General features: G+C 37.8%; 1 protein-coding gene across 5 annotated transcripts in view; it reads right to left on the bottom strand.

Moving 5' to 3' along the window:
* acsl1a (acyl-CoA synthetase long chain family member 1a) overlaps positions 1–25,339 on the bottom strand; it is a 37,763-nt gene extending 12,424 nt beyond the window's left edge. The window contains exons 1-11 of one of the 5 annotated variants that reach the window (XM_034035133.3): positions 25,205–25,339; positions 17,275–17,488; positions 4,974–5,088; positions 4,698–4,762; positions 4,299–4,400; positions 3,372–3,471; positions 2,558–2,733; positions 2,067–2,099; positions 1,912–1,963; positions 1,679–1,752; positions 931–1,008 (exon numbers count right to left, since the gene is read on the bottom strand). In XM_034035133.3, coding sequence (XP_033891024.3) covers positions 931–1,008; positions 1,679–1,752; positions 1,912–1,963; positions 2,067–2,099; positions 2,558–2,733; positions 3,372–3,471; positions 4,299–4,400; positions 4,698–4,762; positions 4,974–5,088; positions 17,275–17,469 — 990 coding nt within the window. In that variant the 5' untranslated portion in view covers positions 17,470–17,488; positions 25,205–25,339. Of the gene's footprint in view, positions 1–808; positions 887–930; positions 1,009–1,678; positions 1,753–1,911; positions 1,964–2,066; positions 2,100–2,557; positions 2,734–3,371; positions 3,472–4,298; positions 4,401–4,697; positions 4,763–4,973; positions 5,089–17,274; positions 17,489–18,730; positions 18,749–19,363; positions 19,516–25,204 lie in introns of those variants that run through there. The other 4 variants (XM_059027311.1, XM_034035137.3, XM_034035132.3 and 1 more) reach the window with 4 other exon arrangements.
* Positions 25,340–27,107: the final 1,768 nt, after the last annotated feature.

Raw genomic sequence — 27,107 nt, 5'->3', positions numbered from 1 at the left:
AAGAAGCACTGGACTTTGATGGTCTGCTGTTTTAATTAACATTTTCAGCCAATTCCTCGGTTGATGTAGACTGGACACCACCAGTAATGAGAGAATCATAGAATACGGCAGTGCATTGTAAAGATGCCATGTCAAAATGGGTGGTCCGTATCATTGTTGATATGGAGCAAGATTAAAACAACAATACAGTGAAAGGGCTACTTCTGTACAACAATGGTAATTTAACTTAAAGAAGAAAAAACACAGAATACACACCCTTTCTTTGTTTTGATAAGAACCAAATCTTTATGTACATATCCTTGGTTTATATAAAATGTATGTACCGTATATGGAAGGCACCTACCTTATCTTCATTCCCTTCTGACCAAATGTAAGCCTAAAAGGCCTATTCACAGCGGACACGATAAGATTTGTCCTGCGATATGATACTTTCGCTGCGACACTACCTTTCACAGCAGGGGTTGACAGGCATGCGTGATGTGATAAGCGACTCTCCTCTGATTGGTCATTGGTCAGTTCCCTAGCGCCAAAATCAACATCAATACAATTTTTTTTTTTTTTTTTTATTGCATTGCTTCAGTGTCACTTGGTCGCATCGCAGGCTATTTTCTAAACTACAGGTTTTCTTTTTTTTTTGTTGTACTCTACACATTTGCTTGTTGCATCGGCTCCAGTGTGAATAGGCCTTTACCCTACATATAGCCTGGTCAACAATTACAATTAGACATCCGTGTCTAACATTGCTTGACAAAACATACATTTCAAGACCAGAACTTGCAATGTGAAGATGATTTCTGTATTTACGTACCTGTACTAATCGCTCAAACATATGAGCAAGAGGTAAATAGGAAACATGAGTGTCACTGGAGTTTATACAGTAGGACGTCTGGAAAAACAAACACACAGGCCAGACAGGTGATTAGAGCCTACCTCAACTACACGTTCAAACATGTGGGCCAGAGGCAAGAATGAGATCACTACATCTTCAGAAGTAAGGACGTGCAGATTCTGAAAGCAAGAGAACACCGGGGAAAAGAAGAGGGAGAGAGAGAGAGAGAGACAGAAATAAAATGTAACTTAAGCCACACTCCACAGTAAGCACAAGTAAATAGAAAAAGAGTTCAGAAACACAGGGCACAGGTGGAGGACAGCATAGGGTTGCATTCTTAGATTCTGGTTTCAAAGTTGCTACCACCATAAAAGGGGGAGCAGAGTTTCCTTTTGTGCTTTGCAATTGCACTTGGGCAAACTCTTCATAAACCTGTCCCTGGCTTGGTTCAACTGCTTCCTACTCTGCTAATGTGAAGGAGGCTTCTGTGAGTTGCTTCTTATACAGACATAAAAAATACATGGTAAACTTTGCTTTATTTTCAGCATAAAGTAATAAATGTACGGAGGCTCGTTGAGGCCATCAGAATTTTTTTTTTTTTTAAATCATCTTTATGTCGAGATCGCAAGATAATTTTTCTTGTGTTCACGAGAAAACCATTCAGTTATCTCATAATCACGAGATCATTTCTCTCAGGATCTAAATAGATAAATGATCTCTGGAAAACTGAAGTGACTACTTCCGTTTTAATCGAGATCCCGGGATAAATTATCTTGCTTGAATTAATAGTAAAAAATAAACTTTTATGCAGAAAGTATGTACCACCCACACCTGTAAGTAAGAGTTTACCTCTGTTATTTTGATAAAAGCAGCTGCATTGGACACAATGTTTGCATGAGTAAGCATCGCTCCTTTGGGGTTTCCTAATAAGAAAAAATGCACACACGCACACCACGCACACAAAATATAAGTCAATGACAAATGTTTCCACTAAAAGTCTTTCAATGTCTTTTGTTTTGAAATGTTATACAGTATAGTATGTAAAATGAGTATGTTTTATTCAAAAAAACAAAATCACTTGCCTGTGGTTCCACTGGTAAAACATATAAGCGCCAGATCATCCGGCTTTGGTGGCTACAAATAATACAAAAAAAATAGAAAACTTGATGTCAGTCAACTGCACATTCCTACAATAGCTATAAAAAGCTGCAAGCAAACATTAAGATATATTACTCACCACTGGATTCCTTCGGTTTAACTTTCCAACAGACTGAAAAAATGAACAGATTGTAATTTAATGTTGACCCAAGTATTTGCAACATTATTAACTTACACATACCATCTTACAGCAAGACTATTCATACAACAAATAACAAAAATTAATACGGCTGTTGGCGATTTTTTCTATTAAAAGTGTAGCAAATTACGTACAAAATTAAATATTTATTTCAGTTTAAGATGATTTTAAAAAAAAAAAAATCAACAAATTACGGATTACTGGAAATTAATTTATATGAGCACCATTTTCACTAATTGTCATTTTCTGTGTGTTGCACATTACACGTATTTTTGTTAGGGAGGTACAGTTAACATATACAACCAAATTACTCAACTAGATTATGAAAAAAAAAGTGGTTTTGATGTGGTTGTTTTTTTTTGCTTTACTGTTGAAATAATTAATTCCCATTGGTTGTCACATATAAAAAGGTAAAACAAATAAACACTCACCTCTAATTCCCTCAGACTGATAATTTCAATCCCCAATTTCTTTGCTTGCCCCACCAGATCAATATCAAAAGCATCCATGAGGATGATAGTTTTCATCCGGTGCACTCCTTTAGAAGCACACTCTAGAAGAAGCTGGGCTTTCTCAGGTGTGTCACAGATTACTGTGGAGATTTCCGCTGAAAATACAGTATCCATTTTATAATTGTTCCTAAAACGTGGGATAAAACCTGAACCATTGCACATTTTTGGTGGTTTTCATTTTAAAAGAAACAATGAAGCAGATGGGCTGTATGCTTTAGTAGCCGATTCTGGTAGGGCAGAAGAGCCCTGTTGATAAATGTATTATTGTGGGTGTATTTAAATGTATTGTGTGCGATTATTTACGGGTGAATTTGTTCTAGTGAATTTAGTTTGGCAGAGGCGATGTTTGCAGCTCATCCCTGTCAGACTACCTCTTGTGAGAATGCGAGGTTGACAGTTGATGATTACTGACAGATTGGCTGTCGACCACGCAGGCTAAAACTCTCGTGCAGAATGTAGCCATCTCCAGATTGATTAATTTATTGTTAATTCAGAGATTGCCATGTGTCTATAAACTGGGCTTTGTTTTGTGTCTGGGGTTGGGTGGTTCAGAGGAGGAACGAGACAGCGAGACAGTAAAAGTTATAAAAATAGAAACAACTGCTACCCGTGCTGGTTTTACACCAGCACGCTACTTGTTTAAATTATATGTTTCTGTTCGTTCAAACCTTTTATTTTCAATAAATAAATCTCATCTATTTCCAGTCTGACGTCATCACACCGATCCACCTACCTTTCTCGATAATGTAAGCAATGGCCTCGGCTCCTAGGGTGTCATACAGTGGGACTGACACCATGGAGTAGGTGTAGCACGCGAGTTCAGCAATGGTCCACTGAGCAAAGAAACACACAGAGCTATGACAGAGATACATCAGATGACTTGACTCACATCAATACAACCACTTTGTTAAAAGAAACACCCCCTGCTTTTGTGACACGGTAGGATGTTTTATTATCATATATAGCTTCTAAAATGTCATCTAGATGATGATTTTGAACACGTCACTTTAGCCTCGTTTCCGCGTGTCTGTCTCTTAACGTGTCCAAACAGTACAAGATATGGAATTGGTATCATTTTGGAAACATGGAAATGCAACTGGACTTTTGAGATCGAAAGCTGGAATGAAATTTAAATTTACAATAGGCAGATGATTCAATTGACAGTTAATCTATTCCTCAACCATAGAATACAAAATAACAAAATGACCTAATGAAGTACCTAAACTTTGGTTGTTTGTTTACATTTATAACCAACTTTAATATGTTTCTACATAACATAAGAAAAGATACACATAAGAGGAGGCCACTGATGCTTATCAGGTTCATAATAGCTACGGTAATTGTTGGCTCTTAAAGAATCCAACGAATCAGCAGCTACAAGATGTCTTTACAACCCGTTCCATACACCCACCACTCGGTGTAAAAAGTGCCGGACTACCCTCTTTGTGTACCCTGAGTGTTTCCATTCAACTTCCAATGGGTCATCTAATACTAGTCTCAGATTCTGTATTATGATGTCATTTGAAAGAGCCCCTGATTGCAGAAGCATATAGAGCAGTCATTCTACATTATACATAAAGAGGGTTTTATTTTATAAGTTGCAGTCAGGTTGCCTCGTTATTCAGACACAGATCTTTAGTAGTGTAAAGCAATATATTACCTCAGGTCTGTTTTGTGCAAAGATTCCAATGAACTGCTCAGATGTTGGCGTGTGACCTCTGTGCAGTAATCCAGATCCTAGGAACTCTGCTCTGTCTGCCACCTCCAAGATTAAAATCAGGTACTTCATTAAACAAGCAATATACCTATACAAGGGCAATCGACTTTACCCTCTCTATCATAAACAATTCCAAGGCACTTGTATTTGATAGCTATCCAGAGTACAAGCTTCAGAAAACTCCCCTAGGTTCATACAGTACAGGGCGCTCTGCCGGTAGGGTGTCATGCAAGTAGAGAGCTGATCCACTTGGTGGCAGTCTGCCTCAGTTTTATATTAGGAAAACGACAGACATATATCAATTCAACTACACAAAGGTTTTCATAAAAAGGTGGTTCTTACCTCTTGGTAGCACATCCATTCATATGGCTGATTTGGTTTTCTGGATCCCAGGCAGGGGCCATTATCTTTAAAACAAAATGTTTGTAAAAGTCAGTAAATTTCAGCGACAGTGTTGCCTGCTCTATTGTAAGGAGCAGGTCACACCTCAGAGTACACCTGAAGACTCTGGTCCCTGGCACATTACAATCATAAGAGATAAATAAAATGCTGAATTTACCAGCGTGAAAAAAAAAAACAAGTATAAATATTTATAAAGTAAAGGATGTGTCCACTCACTTGAAATACGCATGCCTCTCTGGAAAATGTCATACATTGTCTTGGCATCATTGTAGTAGAAAGCCAAGGACTGGTCACTCTCAAGAAGTACTGATCTTCGAGCATAATCCCCTCCCTGAAAAACAAAACAAACAGGCAGGTCTGTAACATCCCCTGCAACTTCAGAGTTAACAGTTTCAATAACAATTAAAATCACTATGACCTACTGTCACAAAGACGGCCGGAGTGGGTGGCGTCAGACCAGAAGCAGGGAGTAAACAGACAGAGACTTGGGGTTTTGGTGGAGCTGAGCGAATGGTTTCGCTCAGCATTTAATAAAACAGCACAGAAAATAAAAGGTTTGAACAGACAAAAACACGGGACACGGCACTTGCGCCAAAATAAACAGACATACAAAACGACTAAACACTAACACACAGGTGAAACGGAGACGAACAAACACGGTGAGTACAAACAAAACACTTATTATATTTACGCTCTTAATGATTTACTCCTTCTCTCTCACCCGTTCTCCACTCTCTGAACACCTAACCCCGAGTGACAGAAACGTGCATCTATATATACTGTTGTGCTGGGATTCAATTACTAATTAATTACTCACTTGAATCCCAGCACGTGAATTCATTACGTGAAACCCTGTGTTCACATATTATATTTTAAATGCACGTGCGTGATGTGCAATCCCGTGCCTAAATACAAATATACAATTTAAACACATGTGAAACACAGACCCGTTTATATCCCGTGTACCAATCTATACACCAACATTAACATACGCACGCATATATACAACACAGAACACACAAATGCACACAGGGGCGGGGCACTTTGCCACACCTACATATACGGTAAACACACAGAAAAATGTAAGGGTGACATACAGACAGATGGCACCTAAATATATAGATAGGCCTATATACACCTATGGCTCGGATTCTAACAACTAAATAAAAAGAATGTCCTGAGCATCATCACAACTGGATAAGTGCCATAAGTACATATGCACATACGCCTCCATTATATCATCATATACATGGGGGGAAATAAACACTGTAGTACTTATTTTGCAAATAAGTATTACAGTCTTTAAATTATAGAAGGTTCGATTTGCAGAGAACAGAAACTAGGAAAACAAAAGAATTTCCCCTCCAACAACATGTATACCAACTTGAAAGAATCAAACTTTGCCAAATCCAATCCTCCAACCAATAGACCCCTAGTCTTGATTTTCACAGAACGTCACTGATCCGGAATGGACAATAAATTTGAGCTATAATATTCAGCAAAGTACAGCACTGATGCTCTGGACTCTTTACTGGTATTAACTGGTTTATTAGTAACATTTCACAGTTCTCAGGAGGGCCAGTGGGGGTGGGGTCACTTCTGAGGAATGACAAAACAACCTAAGTTATATTTATTTGAATAAGTTATATATATATATATATAAAATGTGTGTGTGTTACCTTTTTCACAATGGGAAGCAGGCCCATTTATTGACTATTCTTAAAAGAACCAACATAATCCTTGTTGAACTGGTCTGAAATGTTCTTGGTGTTTAGGGAACACCTTACGATTACCCCCTGGCTATTACAGGTTATGAAACCATAAAGACTTCAGAGAGAACGTGTTTGTACATTTAGGTATTAGTCCTCCTTTAGTACTGGTACTTCACATTTAAATATTTCCCCATAAAAAAGGGCTACACAGCATTAATTTATGTCCATAAAATAACGTTACAAAAAACACACAGTCCCAGGCAGCCAAGACTACTGTAATTCAGTGTTTTATGCTCAGGTATAAAATCTCTCCAATAAAATAGACATCATACACGGACTGAGAAATATTGAGAATTTCACATTCCAGAATACCACATACTGCATTATTAAAACAGCGAGTTTTTGAACAGCAGTGTATATATAATTCCTATGTCATTCGTATACAGCTAATATTATACAAATTCTTTAAACGGAGGTGCACACTCGTCAGAAACTTCTTTTTATATGGTCAACCTATAATTAAAGAAAGTGATCCATATTTCGTTTTGAATAAAAAAAGCTATTATCTTTTTATTATTATCTATTATTTTAAACACTGATGTTTATAATATATCAAAAACCTTGTCGTGGCAGAAATACCTGCTTTTTATTATATATATATATATATATATATATATATATATATATATATATATATATATATATATAATAAATAATTCCATCCAGGGTTTCTGCGACGTCATAAATGACAAGACCAAAGGTCACAGAAACCCAAGATGGAATTGTTTTCCTGTAACTCACTGAAGAGGCCCATTTATTATTTTTTATAATACAGGAAGCAAATATAGCCTTCATCCATATATTTTCTTATTCGCATAAGTTTTACCGAGCTTAAAAGTTGGATGGAAAAAGGCCTACACTTCAAAATTCTTATAGAATATCCTCACTCACAAATGACAGACGTTCCTTGTGTTATGTTATATATTATATAAAGAATCATTTACACTGGATTTTGATAAGGAAACATTAAAAAGGAGAGCAAAACATTAAAACTGGTAAAACGAAAAATAAATAGACAGCTAGCTATATGTTTTATGAAATAAAATGCTTTCTCATAAAAGGAGACAAATAAATATATAGCATTTGAATTCAAAAACTAGTAACTTTAGTAAAATTAGCCATAGCAGAGAGTTTTTACATTTCTCTGTCCACAAACAAACAAGGCAGACGGTCTCCGCCTCCTCTACACTCCCATTGGCCAGAATCACAAATGTCTCAACTCCCATTGGCCAGGCAGCCTGTTCTGAAGCCTTTAGTACAGTGTCAGTATTCCCTGCTTGCTAAATGGAAGACAGAAAAAAAAAAAAAAAGAATTCCTCTACTACGGCTCATTGCACAATGGTATATGTCTAGGATCAAGTGGAGTTTACGTTCAAACAACCAAGACCTTTTCTTTCATGATTTACAGTTTAACAAATTTGTGGCATATTAGCTACGCATTTCAAGCTTGTATTGCGATACACAATACACAAAGGTGTATCGTATCGTGTTGTAAAGTACCGTGATGCATCAATACACGATAAATCGTCTCACCCCTAATTATATATATCAGTGTTTATAATAATAATTACTTTATAAAAAAAGTCTAGTAGTCATTAGACAGATCATAGGCATTGCTCTGTTTCATTTTGTTCTGCTGGCATATTATAGAACACTTTCTTTGATAAATACATAACTGCAGAGATGCCAAGGGTTGACTATCAAACACTGAAACTTCCAGTCCAAAAGAGTGAGATTTTCAGGCCAAAGAGTATTTGGACGGGACATTCCCACTTTTGGAACACTGGTCCCAGTGTCCCCAGAACCTTTCTTGGGATGCTCATATTGTTTTTTTTCCCCAGAGCATCGTCACGCCGGTAACAGAATATTGCATTTTCATGCAGGCTGCTGTGTTACTACCATATCTAATTTATTACAGTACAATGACACTTGATGTGACTAAAGGGAAGGTTGAGCGACCAGTAGCATTAAAAAGCGGCTCTACAGCGGCGTGCAAATCTGGAGTTCTCGCTAGACTAGCGAGCGAGTAAAAAAAAAAAAAAAAAAAAGTATGAATAATCATCTGGCGAGTATATTTCTTGCGAATAACCTGAAAACGTAGTGACACATGCAAATTAGGGAATTCCCCATGAAACATCATGGGGAATTCCCTTTAACTCCCTGGAATCTGCATGGATGGAAAACCATTTTTTCACCCTTATGTCACTACTATTTTTGTAGCAATTTGTAACTTATAAACTCGCTTGATAAATGGATGGAAAGTGCAATGCTGTCATGTCACATCACCGTGCCATGTTTACAATGCAGTGCACTGAAGCTTGTCCTGGTTTGAACAATGTGTGCATCAAAATAGCCCATCACAACAATATGAGGGGCTGTAAAATATGACATAAGTTTTTGGAAACATATTTTCTACTGAATTAAGTCTATATTCACTTTCAGTTCACCACAGGTACCCTCTAAGAAATCTATGTTCGTGAATACTACAAAATAATTTATGAACTACCTGTAGTTATTTTTATGAAATTCATGTTGTAAAAATATTTCAGAACATTTTGTATTTCTATTAATTTTATGTTGTTTTTAGCAATACTGAAATACAATAGGTTTCAGGTCTCCTGGTGCCCATTTAATTTCTTAAAAAAATATTTACATTGATAGCTGGAGTACTGTATCGGATACAAATAGTTTAAAAAAATTACAAAAAACGCGCCTTAAAAAAATGAATCTCCAAAGAAATGAACGCGTTAAATCGCACAAGTTAACTGCGATTGACAACCCTATTTATATATATATATATATATATATGTATATATATATATATATATATATACACACACACACACACACACACACACACACATCCATCCATCCATATATATATATATATATATATATATATATATATATATATATATATATAATCTCCACCTTTGTAAAAACTTGTGGAAAGTAATAATTTAATATATTTGCTATTTTTTTCCTCTTCATCTATGATTTTGTAATTTGTATCTCTTAGACATTATACCTTCTCTTTGAATGTTCTCTTGCTGTTATAATACTGGAAATAAATATATAAATGTTTAAGATTTAAGATTTTCGTTTTTTTGGTTTACAGTTTAAAATTTGCAATTGTAACAAGGGACTAAAGCACAAAGGCCAGGACACACATACGCGGAGTGTTACTGAATGGTGCTGCACAAACCAGAGCGATATAATAATACTGCAGTATCGCAGTGTCGCCGAGCGGTGGCACTCAAATCAAATCCAGAGCGATTTATTTCTATGTTTTAATCCTAAAATTCTAATGCAAAACTTTTGGCCATAGCTGCACATTATATTCAAGTACATAGCCAACTGTGTGGTACTGACAACTACCATTACATTTTCCTACAATATTGTAGCAGAAAGTCAGTCATGTAGTGCGTACCGCTCACGTGTGCCTGGTTCGGTTAAGGACAAGCACTATTGCAATGTAAAAATGCCCAGCAGTGACATGTATGTGTTTTCAGGCCTTAAGGCTCCTTTAGGGATCAAATAAACAACAAGAAGAACAGTTGGTGTTATTTGTGTGATTTCACAGTGTGACTGCTGTTGCTACACAGCTTCTGTATCCACAACAGTCAAGGACTGGTTTCATCCAGAACTGTTAATGAGGGGTTTGAGGTTGGCAAGTAAAAAATAGGAACAATGGTTAAAATCTGACCTGGCTTCAAAACAGGAAAAATATGTCTCATCCAGCACGTACTTATATAAGCTGTACAAAAAAAAAACACATTTCACTGTACTCACTTCAATTCAAGTATGACAATGATGCATAATCTTGTGGGGTTACAAAACAATTATATTATATATATATATATATATATATATATATATATATATATACACACACACACACACACACACACACACACAGTACTGTGCAAAAGTTTTAGGCAGGTGTGAAAAAATGCTGTAAAGTAAGAATGCTTTCAAAAATAGACATGTTAATAGTTTATATTTATCAATTAACAAAATGCAAAGTGAGTGAACAGAAGAAAAATCTACATCAAATCAATATTTGGTGTGACCACCCTTTGCCTTCAAAACAGCATCAATTCTTCTAGGTACACTTGCACACAGTTTTTGAAGGAACTCGGCAGGTAAGTTGGCCCAAACATCTTGGAGAACTAACCACAGTTCTTCTGTGGATTTAGGCAGCCTCAGTTGCTTATCTCTCTTCATGTAATCCCAGACAGACACGATGATGTTGAGATCAGGGCTCTGTGGGGGCCATACCATCACTTCCAGGACTCCTTGTTCTTCTTTACGCTGAAGATAGTTCTTAATGACTTTCGCTGTATTTTTAGGGGTCGTTGTCATGCTGCAGAATAAATTTGGGGCCAATCAGATGCCTCCCTGATGGTATTGCATGATGGATAAGTATCTGCCTGTACTTCTCAGCATTGAGGAGGCCATTAATTCTGACCAAATCCCCAACTCCATTTGCAGAAATGCAGCCCCAAACTTGCAAGGAACCTCCACCATGCTTCACTGTTGCCTGCAGACACTCATTCGTGTACCGCTCTCCAGCCCTTCGGCGAACAAACTGCCTTCTGCTACAGCCAAATATTTCAGATTTTGACTCATCAGTCCAGAGCACCTGCTGCCATTTTTCTGCACCCCAGTTCCTGTGTTTTCGTGCATAGTTGAGTCGCTTGGCCTTGTTTCCACGTCGGAGGTATGGCTTTTTGGCCGCAAGTCTTCCATGAAGGCCACTTCTGACCAGACTTCTCCGGACAGTAGATGGGTGGGTCCCACTGTTTTCTGCCAATTCTGAGCTGCTGGCATTGCTGGACATCTTCCGATTGCGAAGGGAAGTAAGCATGATGTGTCTTTCATCTGCTGCAGTAAGTTTCCTTGGCCGACCACTGCGTCTACGGTCCTCAACGTTGCCCGTTTCTTTGTGCTTCTTCAAAAGAGCTTGGGTAGCACATCTGGAAACCCCTGTCTGCCTTGAAATTTCTGCCTGGGAGAGACCTTGCTGATGCAGTATAACTACCTTGTGTCTTGTTGCTGTGCTCAGTCTTGCCATGGTGTATGACTTTTGACAGTAAACTGTCTTCAGCAACCTCACCTTGTTAGCTGAGTTTGGCTGTTCCTCACCCAGTTTTATTCCTCCTACACAGCTGTTTCTGTTTCAGTTAATGATTGTGTTTCAACCTACATATTGAAATGATGATCATTAGCACCTGTTTGGTATAATTGTTTAATCATACACCTGACTATATGCCTACAAAATCCCTGACTTTGTGCAAGTGTACCTAGAAGAATTGATGCTGTTTTGAAGGCAAAGGGTGGTCACACCAAATATGGATTTGATGTAGATTTTTCTTCTGTTCACTCACTTTGCATTTAGTTAATTGATAAATATAATCTATTAACATGTCTATTTTTGAAAGCATTCTTACTTTACAGCATTTTTTCACACCTGCCTAAAACTTTTGCACAGTAATATATTATATATATATATATATATATATATATATATATATTTTATAGGCTTCCCTAGATAGTATATATACATTATTATATACATTGGTGGCTTGCTACTGTGACACTTCAGTTCCACAAAAAAATAAACATTTAAGAAAAAACTGGGCAAACCAGATTTAATACATTGCTAAAGTCCTGCTTACTTTATTCAACTAGTGTCAGATCCTTGCATCCAAGCAGTTGAAAGTCAAATTAAAACACCCCTTTCCTTAATGGAAATGAGTTCAAAATACGTTGTGTGTTTCGTTATCCCTTCCACACAGCGAGACTCTCCTTTCCAAGCAGCAGCAGTGTTTCTGAAGACTCCTGGCACTCACAATAACTCAATAAAGCTCTTTGAGATAAAGACTACCTCCTTCACAGCGAGAAAACAAGAAAATTGTTACAGCCCACAAGCTAAAAGAATTGCATCCCAAGGAACGTTCTTGTTTGTGGAGATGTGTGTAGTTCACTAAACGTGGAGATTAAAACAGGAGAAAAGATGGAGATGTCACTAAAAGGCCTTAACACATTGGGCCCAGTTTTGGTACCATTTTTATGAAAGTAATAAAAAAAATTAAAAAAAATGTTAATTAACTGTTTTGCTTGTACAGTATGGGAAAATTTTGTTTACAGTACCTGTAACATTTTGGTGCAAAGACCGTCATAAATGTGTTCCAATGTGCCTGTAGCTGCTTACTACACATTTACAATACACCTACACACACTCAGTCACGTTCCCATCTCACACTCAATGTAATGATAACATTCTAAACACTTAAATCACAATAACCAGATTAAATAGGTTACCAGCTTTTCGTCTGTTTCTTTTTTATTTTGATTTAATGACATCTTATCTTTATAAGCGTTCAATGGCTACCTCTAATCAATTTGAGAGTACACTCAACGATTAGAAGTAGCCACCAACCACTTAGAAATTTTAATTAAAGGTCTGCTGTCTACATTCCTGATAGACTGGGAAAATGTTAACAGAGGTCTCTGTTCCTTCCCCCCCATCATCATTATCATCCTATCTCATGCAGGCTTTATTAGCCAATCCTGCGACAGCCCAGTGGTCTCGTGTCGACTGAGTGGGAGTGGAGCAATGTTTCTTAATGAGATCAGACCACCAACACTAAAAGGTAAGGCAGCCAACTCTTCGGTCATCAAGAAATAAAATATTCTTAAAAGCAGACGTTCTCCCCCTCAATCAAAGGTTTTTTTTTGTTTTTTTTTCAAACCAGCTATTGTAATGCTGCTGATTTGTATGTGCCAGCTGTGAAGTGAAGTGCCTGTCACTGCCAGCTGAAAGCCAAATTATACCAATGAAGTTTTTAGCTGCAAGTTGCTGCATTCCCCTGTTAAAGAAGCATGTTCTGTATTCATATGACAGCTTCATCAGAGCAAGAAATACATTCTGGGTTTTTATTAACATAAAAGCTATTCCCATTCTTTGGAATGTTACCCTTACAGTATTGGGGTTTTCCCAACATGTTCTTATCCTTTATAATTTTCATTTCTCTTGTGCCATTGACCCAGCACCATTCACAAACCCAGAATTGTAAACGTGGTTGCTTTTCCGGAAGGAGAATCTGCCCCTAACCAACACGTCATCAGCATAAAGGCTCTGTGTGTTATTCTTCCATGTTGCTTCTTTTGTTTCGGCCTCTCAGTCACGCGCTGGGAAGCCAAAACGGGAGTCAACTGCTTAAAACCTGAAGGAAGGGCTACCCTCAGCCACGGCTTCCTTGAAGTTTCCCCCTAAAAAATTAAATATGTGAGTAGTGGGTTTTTCCTTACCTGAGTGCTGAGCGGTTTGTATTTAGTTCTGCGGGATGCGTGGTCGGGTTGGAGAGGCTGGGCTCTCTCCCCCAGCACAGTCATGATCTGGGGGACAGGCTTTGTCTCAGCTGCTCATTTTCATTAATTTCTTCAATATTTGTGGGGTAGGTGGCAGTGAGCCACTGTGGGGTGCATTAACCATTTATTTTTATTTCTATTCATGGTTTGGCAGCCTCGTCTTTTATGGGGGAGGTGGCCTATAGCCACTTCCTATCTGCGGCACTGGGATGCATGTAACTTCATGTTTTTCCAGCGGGCCTCGCGCAGGTAGCCGTCAAACACCCACGGTATCTTTCAAATGTATCTTTCACTCGGGCCCTGAGCGCCTATCACAGTTCATTAAATCATCTGCAATTGCAATCAATAAATCATTCATTGCGGATTCTCTGTGCTGAATTGCATTTTCAGTGATGGCTACCCCCTATTCTTGTAGCTGGAACAATTATCTGCTTTACAGACTTTGTGATCTCATCATGCTAAGTTTCCTATTACTGACAACAGCTGCAGCCTTCAAATAAACTTTTAAAATTTTACTCTCCACAAACATGTCAAGCTACCCCAACCCCCCTTACATAGATGTGTATTTATTTAAAAACTTAACATAAACAAAAGGGGAATGAACCACAAATTGTTAGCTTCCTCTTAATCAGTTCGGGGGACAAATATATTTGTTGTGCCTGTTTTATAATAATACTGTTCTTGCCTTTATAACAAAACAACCCTCATCTTGGGCGGCGTTCAACAGGCAGAGCACTCTGTCGTGGCGCTACGTATAAATTAGCTCTTATTGAACAGTATGTTACAAAAAGAGAACTTTCAAGATGGCGGAAAACACAGCACTAGCGTTGTTTTTGGATGAATTTATGGAATAGCCAACACCATGGCTTTAGCGGCAGTGAATTCAAACACATACAAGAGTCCTGTATGGATTTAAAACTATGTTGAGAACATTGTTCCTCAGTACTGTTGCATATTGCATGTTTTATTTACAGTGGCTACAGTTCAGTTTACGCTTGCAATTAAGATGTTTCTATTATATGCAAGTATTGTACAGCAAAACAATTTTACAAAAAGTAAAACCATTTATTTTTTAAGTATTCAACCCTGTAACATTTTTATACAGCAAATAAAAATAAAACTTAGCAAAGAAATTATTTATTCAATGATTCTTTAAATACATCTGTGAATGACTTTAGCAGTTAGTTTCTGTTTTGCAACCTTTAGCATTTCCATGAGCTCCTGCATCTGCCTTTTCTGTTCCTCTGCAACGTCTTACAATTGAAGAACTACTGTTTGTTTTTTTCTCTCCAATATGATTGAAGTCTTATAGTACATATACACACACATTATATATATATATATATATATATATATATATATATATATATATATATATATATATATATATATATATATATATATATATATATTGTTTATAATGTGCTCTTGGTTAGATAGAAATGTAACACTGCAAAAGTACCTAATTGTAGAAAAGTTCGCTTATTCTAACGTCCCCTTTCTGCCACAAAAAAAAAAGGTTTCAAATTTTTGGTGTAGCCTACTGCTGTGTTTTTTCAGCCGAGATACGCTGTGAAGCCTAATAATCAGAATATAAGCCTAATAAGAAATAGCAAAAAAAAACAAAAATAAAAAAACCAACAGCGTTACATATATAGGTCACCTTTAACACAGAGCTATTGTTCTTTTTAAATGCAGTTAAGAAAATATTCCTTAATGTAAGGCCAACCGAACACACAAACAAAGACGAGCGTTTTGAATGTTGCATGCGATGCTGCAGATTCGCTTTGTTCAAAAGGAAAAATAGTCAATTCAATTATGCTGTTAATTTAAATAAACTATCAGATTTTTTTTTTTTTTACGAAAAAGAATGCGCAGATAGGTCAAAAAGTCCAATATGTGTGGAAATTACACCACAGCTGCCACACTGGTATTGTACCTCCGCCATTTTGAAACGGCCACCGAGTCAGCTCCTCAGAATGTTACCTAACAGTACGAAGCGCTCTCGGCGTGCAGGTCGTTCAATAGAGCGTGCCACGTTTATTGAACCTACCACTTGGTCTGCAAGGTGCGGCAAACTAGAGGCTAGCAAATATGTAAAAGGTATATTTCATATTAAACCAAAGCAGAATGTTTCCAAGAATGTAACAACAGCTGTATTTAACTAACAGGAAACCAAGTTAGACCACTCTGCAGTCATTCACCCCTTCTGTGAATAACATGCTCAGCATTGTGGTAACTTACTGATAATAGAATTGAAACCACAAGATTTCATAAAAAAAAAAAAAAAAATCAAAACAAGATAATGAAGTCTTAAGCTTTCAGATTGGTTGAGTTGCTGGGATAATATACATATTATAGCTGTCTTTTTCTCTACAAACAGTCAGGTATGGCAAAGGCAAAAGCCACTTCTAAGATCTGTAATCTCCTCCTCCAGCTGGCACATCCTAACTCAATACCTGCCTTTGTGGGGGAGGGGGGGGGGGGGCGGGGACAAAAACAGGTATTTGGCATCTACAGCACAAAAGAATGATGTGTGTGTGTGTGTGTGTGAAGTATAGAGCTGAACATTGAGAATCAAGTTACATGTTTGCAAACCTAGCTCAGCCACCAACTTCCTATGTAAACCCTGTGGCTGGCTATTACACCTCCCCAGTGAACATGCCCTCAGTGAAGGTCACGTGCAGAATTCCTGCTCAAGTAGACCAATAGGCCTTCCACCATGATACATAAAGCACCTGTGATAAAGAAAGGGTTCCTGATAAGAAGAGCTGTAAATGTGTCTCAAGCTTTCAAAAAGACAAACAATTTGAATAACTTTTGGCCTAGACCATGAACACTAGTTTCACGTTAAAGATTGTTTCAAAGGCTTTCTATCATATACTGTACTGTTAAAGTGACCTACTGAATAAATCCCAGAACATCCCCTTCCTTGTAATAACCTCTGGTGAAGGCATCAGCCAAACTGTCTACTATATACCTCAAAAACCCTTCCTGATAAATTGAAAATTGCATTCAACAAGGCGAAGAACAAAAATTGTGTATTTCTTGTAATCTATAAATCTAAAACAGGTGTTAACATGTTTTTGCATGAGATGTCAGAGTGACTAGATCTGTTCAGAAATAAAAAGAATAAATGACATTGCTACATTTGAAATAGCTGTGGACCTATACTGCAAAAAAGTCCTGGACAGAGGAGTATTTTGCAAAAAGAATGCCTGAAGTTCAATCAGTTGAACAATCTCTTCTGTTGATACATACAGACATATACTACCAGATTATACTATACTACCAGGCTAATAAAAACACCAAGCTTACAATAAAAAATGTAAAGAGAAAGATTTGATTTTTGAATAAGCTTTGCATACCTCTATTTCCACCGACTGCAGGGCCAGGTCACATGGCGGTTTCAGAGCTTTGGGTCTGGTGGCGTACCAGTATGTTGTGAGAGCAGCAAAGGCACCAAAGCCCATGAGCGTGTTTGTAGGAAGAGTCCGAACATACTGCCTGACCTCTCCGAACTCAGGAAGTCGCAGTTGTCTTAGCAGTTCATGTGCTTGCATTGTATGACTATTTCAGAATCTGCAAAGAAAAAAAAAAGACAGTATTTAAAGCTGCAGTGTCCCACAAACATGTTCAATTTAATACTACAAGTATTAAATTGAATTGAAAGTACTGTGCCTTCCTAATGAAATGTAGCTTTTTGTGCACATCTGCTTACATATTTGACTGCCTAATTTATTTAAATTCTTCACCAAGGCCAAACCCCGACATTTACTGTATACTGTATGTGAGCTAAACAGTCATGTCGATGACATAACCCCTGCATCAACAGAGTAGTAACATTTACAGTACAGCATGGAAGTCATCAACAAGCTCTATAACCCAATTAGTGCAAACTATTATCATTGCAAGATTGAACCAGTCCAATCAATGTCATGTCAATTCAGAGCACAACCTACAGTACTGTAGCTTTACCAACTTTTTGTCAACTGCTGGGCTGATACGCTGTTTGACTGCTCTCCTTTTAATCTCATTACTGTGTAAGCTTCAATATGTTCAGTAGCAGGATTTGTTTGCACATGTTCTTCTTTGGTCACCGTTTCTGATATGCAGCGTGTACAGTACTGTACATGCTTGGACTTTTCTAGAAGTGATTTCTGACCTACAATACTTTGCAGTTGTTGTCTCCATTCAATCTTTCTGCTGATCTGGCTCCTGATAAATGAAAGCCCCTGCAGGTATGTTTGTATGTCATTTCCATCCATTGAAGTACTGAACTTCACACATTAGTTTGGCTTTCCTGATAGCTCTGCCACCACTGCTACACAAGCACAACCCAGGTGTATCAATCACAGCGAGATATACCATACAGGGTACACCTTTGACACACGGTTGTGCAAAGGAATAGTCATATCACTTAACTGTCATTCCAGAAAAACCTGCTGTTCATACAGGTTTTTACACACACACACACACACACCATACTACCAGTTCTTACTACCAACCTTGTAAGAAAGAACAAGCAATTTGTAAAAAGTTCTGAATGTGTTTGACAAGTCAAATTAAGAACTGTATTGTGGTCCAACTACAGCCGTACAGATGCAAGCAGTGAACTGCTCAGTCAACATTGTCAATCCCATGCTGCGTCAACAGACTCTAATCAAATCTGTGTTTATAAAGTAAAAGAACTTAATGTTTGGTAGTATAAAACAGCTCAATCTCTCATCTTTCTCTGCATTTTCAATACACCTCAACTGTCTATAAATGACAGCAACGAAAAATACATATTCAAGACTATTTAAAAATGTACAATAAGCTTACTCTGGACCGATCGGCAACAAACAAGTACACCAACATCTTTGCAGAGACCTTACAATACCTTGCTCCCCAAAAGTTTGTCTATAAGGGACAGCCTTCGACTCAGTTTCAGTAGCAACCAAATCAAAGTGTTCTGTCACTGCCACAGTGACTGCTTAAAAAGCAGTAGGCAAGCTTACCAGGTCATAGGATCCTTCAAAGTCAACTCTGGTATTTGTTTTTAAAGGTCAGGAGAACACAGCACCTCAGGCATTGTTCTACCCTATACTACAAAACCAAAACCAACAGCATTAAGCCAAGTTAATATACAATCGAAATAATATCTGGCACTGCAGTGAGAACTCTGTTTGGCGTTCCTGCGTCGGAACTTTCAAAAATCCACAGAGGCGGGGAAACGTGGAATTACAACTTTACCAAACGCTAATGGAATCCACCGCAAACGCAGTATTTACAGATTGTTTTTTAATTCAGCCTACCACAAATATCTCTCTGTTAGACAAAGAGAAAAAAAAAATTTAAAAAATCACCAGTGGAAGGATGATAAAAAGCCAGGCAGCTTTCTGCAACAGTTGCAGCAGTGTTCCTAACTACAATGCTACTGTATTTCTGAAAGAAAAGTTTTGTGATCCCACTCACCACCATGTGTGTTCTTCCAGTTCTTAGCTGACATTAACACACTGCTGCACCTCGGCAGGCTCCCAAAGCATGGAGAAGTGTGGCTTGTCAGCTGGTGTTTCCTCATCAGCCAAGGTCTCAGAGGGCATCTGTCACATGGCAAGCCCCCACCACCCCCACCAAAAGAAAACCGCCTACCAGGCTAAAGGTAACTAGACGGCAAACTGCAATCCTTACTTGGCTTGTGAGGAGAGGGAGCCAATGATAGGGAAGGCAAAGAGTCACCCCACAACAGGGCACTGGCAGGAGACGTTGTGACAGGGTGGACTGGCAGGGAAACAAACAGCCAGCTACTTCTGTGACATTACAAGAGCTACTGAACATACTTCCCCAAGGGCTACACTGTCAGCTGTTTATACATGACCTGACAAATCAAAGTCACTCATTTTTCCACAACATGCATCTGATTTATGTTGGTGGTACATCACTGGAATGCCAATGGAGTCCCAAGTTGATTTTGATAGCTTTTACTGGACCAGTATGTCAGTGTAAGACGCAACAGGTTTTAAGACTGTCTGGGTCTCATCAGGCAAAAGCAGGATGAAGAAGAAATATAAACATATAAAAAAAATTCCTGGGTTGTTTTTGATTCTAGCTATTCCTAACTGTAATCCTGCAAGTCACGTTTGAACTCCAAAAATATCGACAGGGAACAGGCGTTCCATTATTACTCCACAGTCCCGGGGTCTCACTCAGTGACGCAAACACACAAGTAAAGCAAATTAACTAATGGGCAGGAGTGTGGGGTAGTGGTTAGGGCTCTGGACTCTTGACCGGAGGGTTGTGGGTTCAATCCCAGGTGGGGGACACTGCTGCTGTACCCTTGAGCAAGGTACTTTACCTAGATTGCTCCAGTAAAAACCCAACTGTATAAATGGGTAATTATATGTAAAATAATGTGATATCTTGTAACAATTGTAAGTCGCCCTGGATAAGGGTGCCTGCTAAGAAATAAATAATAATAATAATAATGTGGAGATGTGGATTACTGTGTAACATTGCTAGTAATGCTTTAAAAACTATTATGCATATTAAATTGATTATATCAGTTTATGCCTATAGTAATTAAATATATAAAAGTTTTTTTTTTTCCTAATTTGTACCAGTTGGGGTTCAGAGCAAAGCCCCCCCCCCCCAAAAAAAAAAAAATCCATAACAAGTCAGAGTAACAACCAATCAAGAGAGAAAAAAAAAACTTATTTTAAAAAAGTTATCACTGTCCACAGCAGTTTAGTAACAGTAGTTGTCCATGGCTTATATTTGTGTTAAGGAACATGACAGTGTCCACATTTTGTTTTAATTTAAGTGATGACTGGCCCTTGCTTCCAATCTGCCCAAATACCTGCTCACAGTCCTGGGTTTGTCAATTACAGATGATGTTTCTCTGTACTTGTTGATTCACACGGAGAATTGTGAGAGTCTGGAACCAACTCCCCAGTAATGTTGTTGAAGCTGACACCCTGGGATCCTTCAAGGAGCTGCCTGATGAGATTCTGGGATCAATAAGCTACTAACAACCAAACGAGCAAGATGGGTCGAACGGCCTCCTCTCGTTTGTAAACTTTCTTATATTCTTATGCACTGTACTACAAGCACCGATGGATACATAACAAATATAGATTTGACTAATAGTAACTATTATTACAACACAAACTTTCACATGTGATGAATACTCTAATAACATAATAAACCCACTATCAACAAAGGCCTCAGACAACCAACAAGGTATTATTTACTTTTGGGGGCCTACAAGGAAGGAAGACTATTAAATATATTAAATCAGGTTATTGCAGCGACAGTAGGCATTTCACAGGTTCAGCAAACATGCCAAGCAAGAACATTTATTACAGCACAATTACGGACATAAAACTAGAGGTTACTGGGGCTTACAATCATGCACATTGTACTTTCGTCACTCTTTTATACTGTACTATCATGATTAACAAATGGCCTTAGTAATGCAGATGCACTTAACCCTAAAACATATACTGTGTTACATCAACTCAAGGGTGGCTGCTGTTGTACACTACGTGTGCCTTCAACATGGCGACGCTCTGATACATGGTCAACTTTAAACAACCTGCCTGTTTGGCTTGCCATAGAAAATAACCCGTCACCCATTTAAAGAAAAAAAACAAATAAAAAGCAAACCTACAAAACACACACACACACACACACACACACACAGAGGGCAGAGTCGCAATAATAATTATTACTTAAATAACATAATAAATAAATAAATAAACAAACACTCGCACAATCATGTCAGCAGATTCATGGACAAGTGAGACTGGAATGCTGAATGAGATACTTTACAGTAAGATGACGACACAAAGATCCGCTTTACACTGTACATTGGGAATACATTCAATCAGTTTACATTTCTGTCGGTTTGCCAGTCTAGTGTTTACATTCCCCAAAAGGGAGCAGGACACAAGCTAACATATCACAAAGGCTAGTTATATAGTAGTCAAGCGTACTATCAGTCTTCTATCAGACAGGCTGACACTGCCTTGCCCCGAGATGGAAATTGACTAACAGACCAGGCACAGTTTATAAATAGGCTACATACAGTAGGTAACAACACACTGTAGGTATTTTGTAACAGTCCTTGTGCATTACAACACCCGGTTTCCTTATATAACACACACAGTAGATCACGTACATGTACGGCCTTGTATATCCAGGCAAACCCAGTGAACTGCGCTACCATAGGAAACAAACAACATGTGCACACGTGTGCTGAGGAATGCGGGGGGAGCAAGGCTCTCCTCATCATGGAAACTAAATTGGACTACCCAAAAATATTGCAACTCTGAACAGAGCACCAGCATTTAACAGCTTAATGGCCAATGGCGTTCCATTGCAAAATGCTGCAAAATCCAAATTCAAATATTTACTGCAAGTTGAAGCCTGCCACTGCAGTAAATCCAAAATGATGTCAGTATTATCAAATCAGTCCATTACTTGTACACCGTCTTTTGAGTTTACCTCTACATGTATCAACTCTTTTCTTTTACTATTTGGATGAATTACAAAAAGGTGATTTCAGTTACGAGCTTCCAGAACGACTGTTCTACAGGTTCCACAACCTATAGGGAATGCCCTTGGTACCGATTCCTAAAACACAGCCTGGGCATAACAAGCACATTAATAACCTTTGAAGCCGTGGAATGAGTGTTTTAAAATAGTAACAGCAGGTGGCAGGAACTGCCACCAAAGAAAGCGAGTCACCTTTTACCCCAAATACTAAAACTGACCTCTGTCAGAGGGAGTAGAAGTCATTTCAGTCAGAAAGGTATCAAGGTCTTTTAAAAATTTAAGCAGTGTGGAGTAGTGGTTAGGGCTCTGGACTCTTGACCAGAGGGTTGTGGGTTCAATCCCAGGTGGGGGACACCACTGCTGTACCCCAGAGCAAGGTACTTTACCTAGATTGCTCCAGTAAAAAAAAAAAAAAAACCACAACAACTGTATAAATGGGTAATTGTATGTAAAAATAATGTGATTGTAACAATTGTAAGTTACCCTGGATAAGGGCGTCTGCTAAGAAATAAATAATAATAATAATAATAATAATAATAATAATAATAATAATAATAATAATAAACTGTTCTCTTAATTGAGCTTTAATTGTCAGCCACTTTAAAAGTGAACTTCTAAGTCCAAATCATAATATGCAAATACAGTAGCTACAATTCCATAAAGCTTCCTGACATAAAAGGTTCAATATGTGTTATCAAAAGCACTAACAAGAAATGTAAGGTTTAAAGTACTAAAAAGCTAAAGATCTTCTCTTGTTTTGCTGCTGTCCAGTTTAAATCATAGGGATATATTACATGGATAGGAGTGCTCTGTCCCTCTCCGATGGAAGACAAATCAGCCTCTGAAAGTGGATGTCTTAATATTGCTGCACAGGCCTGGGCCTTCATTGCTCATTTTTAATGACCTGTCATGGCTACATTAAAGTTGCTTTGCCAACGCACGAGTCACATTCAAATAGTTTTGAAAAACTTCTACATGAAACATATACAAATTCATACGTTCTAACTCTTTGCAGTTTGTAGTTATGTGTCTTGTAGGTGTACAAGTTGGATGCAGCTACAACGTACTACCCACATACTGTTACACTGTAGCAAGGTTAAAAGCTATGAATGTACAGTGTTTAGCATGTTTTTACATACATATATATGTAGGCTAGGCTGAAAAAGACTATCTCTATAGGTGTTGTAAAAAAGAGCTTGAAGCTCATTTTAACACCCAACTGCAACAAGCCACTGTCAATAAACTATGGAAGGATTTAGTAAAAGAAACACAAAATTAACAATCTGAAAAAAGGATGCTGGTTGGTAACTCGTCAGGTTAAACATGTTAACACCTGGCTTTCAGCTGACTGACTCACTATCAATTGGCTGATTTGGATTCAGCTCAAGATAATACTAAATACAGTACATCCACCATGTGCTATTTGTGAACCTCTGGCAATACACAACTGCTAGGTGATAACAATGCATAACAGCTTACTACACAGCACACATTCACAACCAGGCTACTGCAGTTACATGTTCAAGACTTGCTACTCAAAGACATTGAATGAGAGTAGTTGAAACAAAAGCATTTTTGAGTAACGGCAGAATTTTAAAATAGGTCACTTTCAAACAATTGTCTAATCCTTTTTGTGTGTGTAAAGCAGGATAGTGATATTTGCACTGCAGTTTAACAACCTTAACAGGAAAGATACAGTAGAAACTTCCAGAATTACTATTATTGGAGCACATTACCCATCTGCGAGTCAATTTTAAATTTCTGAAGGCCCAGTACTGTACCTCTACCAAGCGAGCTATGTTACAATGCGTTTCCATCTGCTGGCTCATTACACTCATTGTTACAAATATACAACAATAACAACCATCAACTCCATGTGTATTGCATTTGCTTTACCGGCAACTGTCCCTTCACAATAGTTTTATGAATTTACAACCTGGTACCGGTGTTGAGTTATTTTCTGGTACGAGTGGTACACCGTGTACTGTACCATCTGAAAGGGGTACGATGTATGGAGTTTGGCATCAAGTTTTTTTTTTATTTTAGATAATTATTTTCACAATTCAGCAAACGTATGTGACTTTAACTGATGAGCAAAGTACAGTTTGTCTTGTTCGTTGTGATGTGTGCAGTAGTCAATCTGCATTGACAGAGTACCATTTTCTGACGTTACACAGTCAAGTTTTGGTACACACCACATTCTGACATTAATGTATCACTTTCTGGCCCTACGCCGGTATCTTGAAGTACGGATGGCTTCTCGCGGTTTAGCATTCTCCCAGCTTTGTCTGTGAAATTTAAAAGCACATTCCGTTCAATACTGGATCTGCAATGTAATCGCCACAACGTATGTACTGTTTACTACAATAATCCTTATTCTCTAATAATGACTCATATAATCTAACTTATCCATGATTGGGACACGTCAGTTCATAATCATTTCTAAACCCACGCCAAAACCGAAACAGCCCATGGTACTAGAATGAGTAGTGTCTTATGAAATGATCTGAGTGAGTCAACTCAAAATCCACTGCTATACCTGTATCTTACTATTGTTTACATTCCGTGTTCACGCAGGACCTAGACTGATTTCGACAGGAAATACAGTAATGTATAAAACCAGAACAGGCACGATTTTACATCAAGGAATCCAAAAACAAAATACATTTTTGTAACGCCATAAAGTACTGAATCACGAATGCTTTCCCCACTGCACCGTATCATACAAAAACAACAAACTGTTTAAATTACAGTACCAACCTCGTACAGTATATATGTGTGTGTGTTGCGACTCCTTCTTGAGATGAGACCTGACCATGTGTATCTTCACCGGGAAAACCACCTCTTGTCTTCACTATTCGCAAACCGGGTGTTTAGCCAATCAAAAGCGTTCTTTTATCGGCATTGTATGTCACAATCAAACTCGAAATGTGATTGGGTTAAACGCCAGTGCTGTTCAAATCCAGGAATTGTTTTTGCGGGGTTGCTGTGACCTTTGTACATACTTCCAAGTCCAGGAAGTTACTTGACCTACCCTAACAATGCCACCCAACAGTCATTTTAAATAATATCGTTTGGAGTGTTTTGGGGTATTGGACAACTAGTGTGCAATATTCTCACACACTGTTTGCTTAGTCAAACAGCGTTGGGATTTTTGTCTTATAGAAAAGTGTATGTACCACTTAGATCTCACAAATAAGCTAATGTACAAATCAAGGAAACTCTTTAAAAATACAGACTGCAAAGTCAAGTCTAATTTTGTATTTCTAAAGTTCAATTACATTCTCCTCAGAGGTAATATTTCAGGGCATACTGTACAGTAAAAAGGATATGTAATATTGACTATGGAAAAATGCATTCTGTGGAAATGTAAATTATACTACATGGGGTAAAACCATGTTCAACAATTTGCACATGTGATACTCATATGAACATTCATCTTAAATAGTCTTATTCTAAATTACAATGAAATTATAATGTATACAGAAACTCCAACCTCAGTGATAGACACCAAGTGTAATGTATGGTTGCATGGTGTTAATGCTGTTGCAGTCAGTCCTCAGATAAACTATGAACAGTTTATTCGGCAATTAGATGATTGCCACTAAGGTGCCATCTGTCTTGAGCGTTCTTGCGTTTACTATAAGGTAAACACACTGTACTGGTACTTTCTTTCATGTTATTATAGACTAGTAAATCACATTGAAAGCTAAAAACAAGTGTTTTCCCATGCCCTCTAGTGGCTAATAAAAGTATTTTATTTCAAATTGCAAATGAAAAACAGTATAACAGAAAAATATCAATTTAAAACATTTTTCAATTAGCAAATTAGGTTTTGATAAGGCCTGTTTTTCAGTATGCAGTTTTGCATTTAATAATATGTAATGTGAGTGATATTGCACATGGAAAACAAAGCCTTGTCAAACAAGTATGTCAGTACTATAGTACTTGAGACCTTCCTGAGCAAAAAGCAGTGACTTTATTGTTTATATACACACATAAACAATAAATATGAGCTAGAATACAGTCTAGAATTACAAATTTGTTTGAATATTATTAGTGAAGTCTGTTTTGAGTAACAACGGTCTTTCCTGTATGCTGAGGTGGTCCCAATTTCAGAGAGGATTCCCTATGACAATTATATTTAGCCGGCCTGTTTCTAATAATTCCAATAATGCACTATCTTTGTGACTGGTAGTTATGTTTGTTTAACTGCAGATAAATGGCCTCCTTCTGTATCTACAGTATGATAAATGCATAGGAATAGTTTATTTTAATTACTCAGAGAAATGTAAATGGCTTGGTCTAATCCTTTTGCACCAAAAGCTGTCACAAGATGTAATTTGGATGCAATGGGGTGCCACCTACAAATTAAACAACGCTATCTGATTCACTGCATTGTTTTGAGAACTCTGTATGTTTATGTTTGCACAAAAATATCTACTGTACTCGGTGGATTTCAGCCATAGGTCTAAATTGCTGGTCGTACAGGAAACTTTTAGGGTTGAGAAAGGAGAAAGCTGTAGAATGCTGAAGTTCATCATTAGGGTGATAAGGATGCAGTAAAGATTAAACTAACTTAGAACATAACCATTTTCAGGTTCTTCCAAGGCTGGTTCTAATAGGACCAATTGAAAGCTCAGTACTGCAGACCCTACAGCTA

Source organism: Acipenser ruthenus, chromosome 1 (genome assembly GCF_902713425.1).
Source record: "Acipenser ruthenus chromosome 1, fAciRut3.2 maternal haplotype, whole genome shotgun sequence".
Taxonomy (NCBI): domain Eukaryota; kingdom Metazoa; phylum Chordata; class Actinopteri; order Acipenseriformes; family Acipenseridae; genus Acipenser; species Acipenser ruthenus.
Note: the sequence above shows the minus strand (reverse complement) of the source record. Positions and strands in the feature narration are given on the sequence as shown.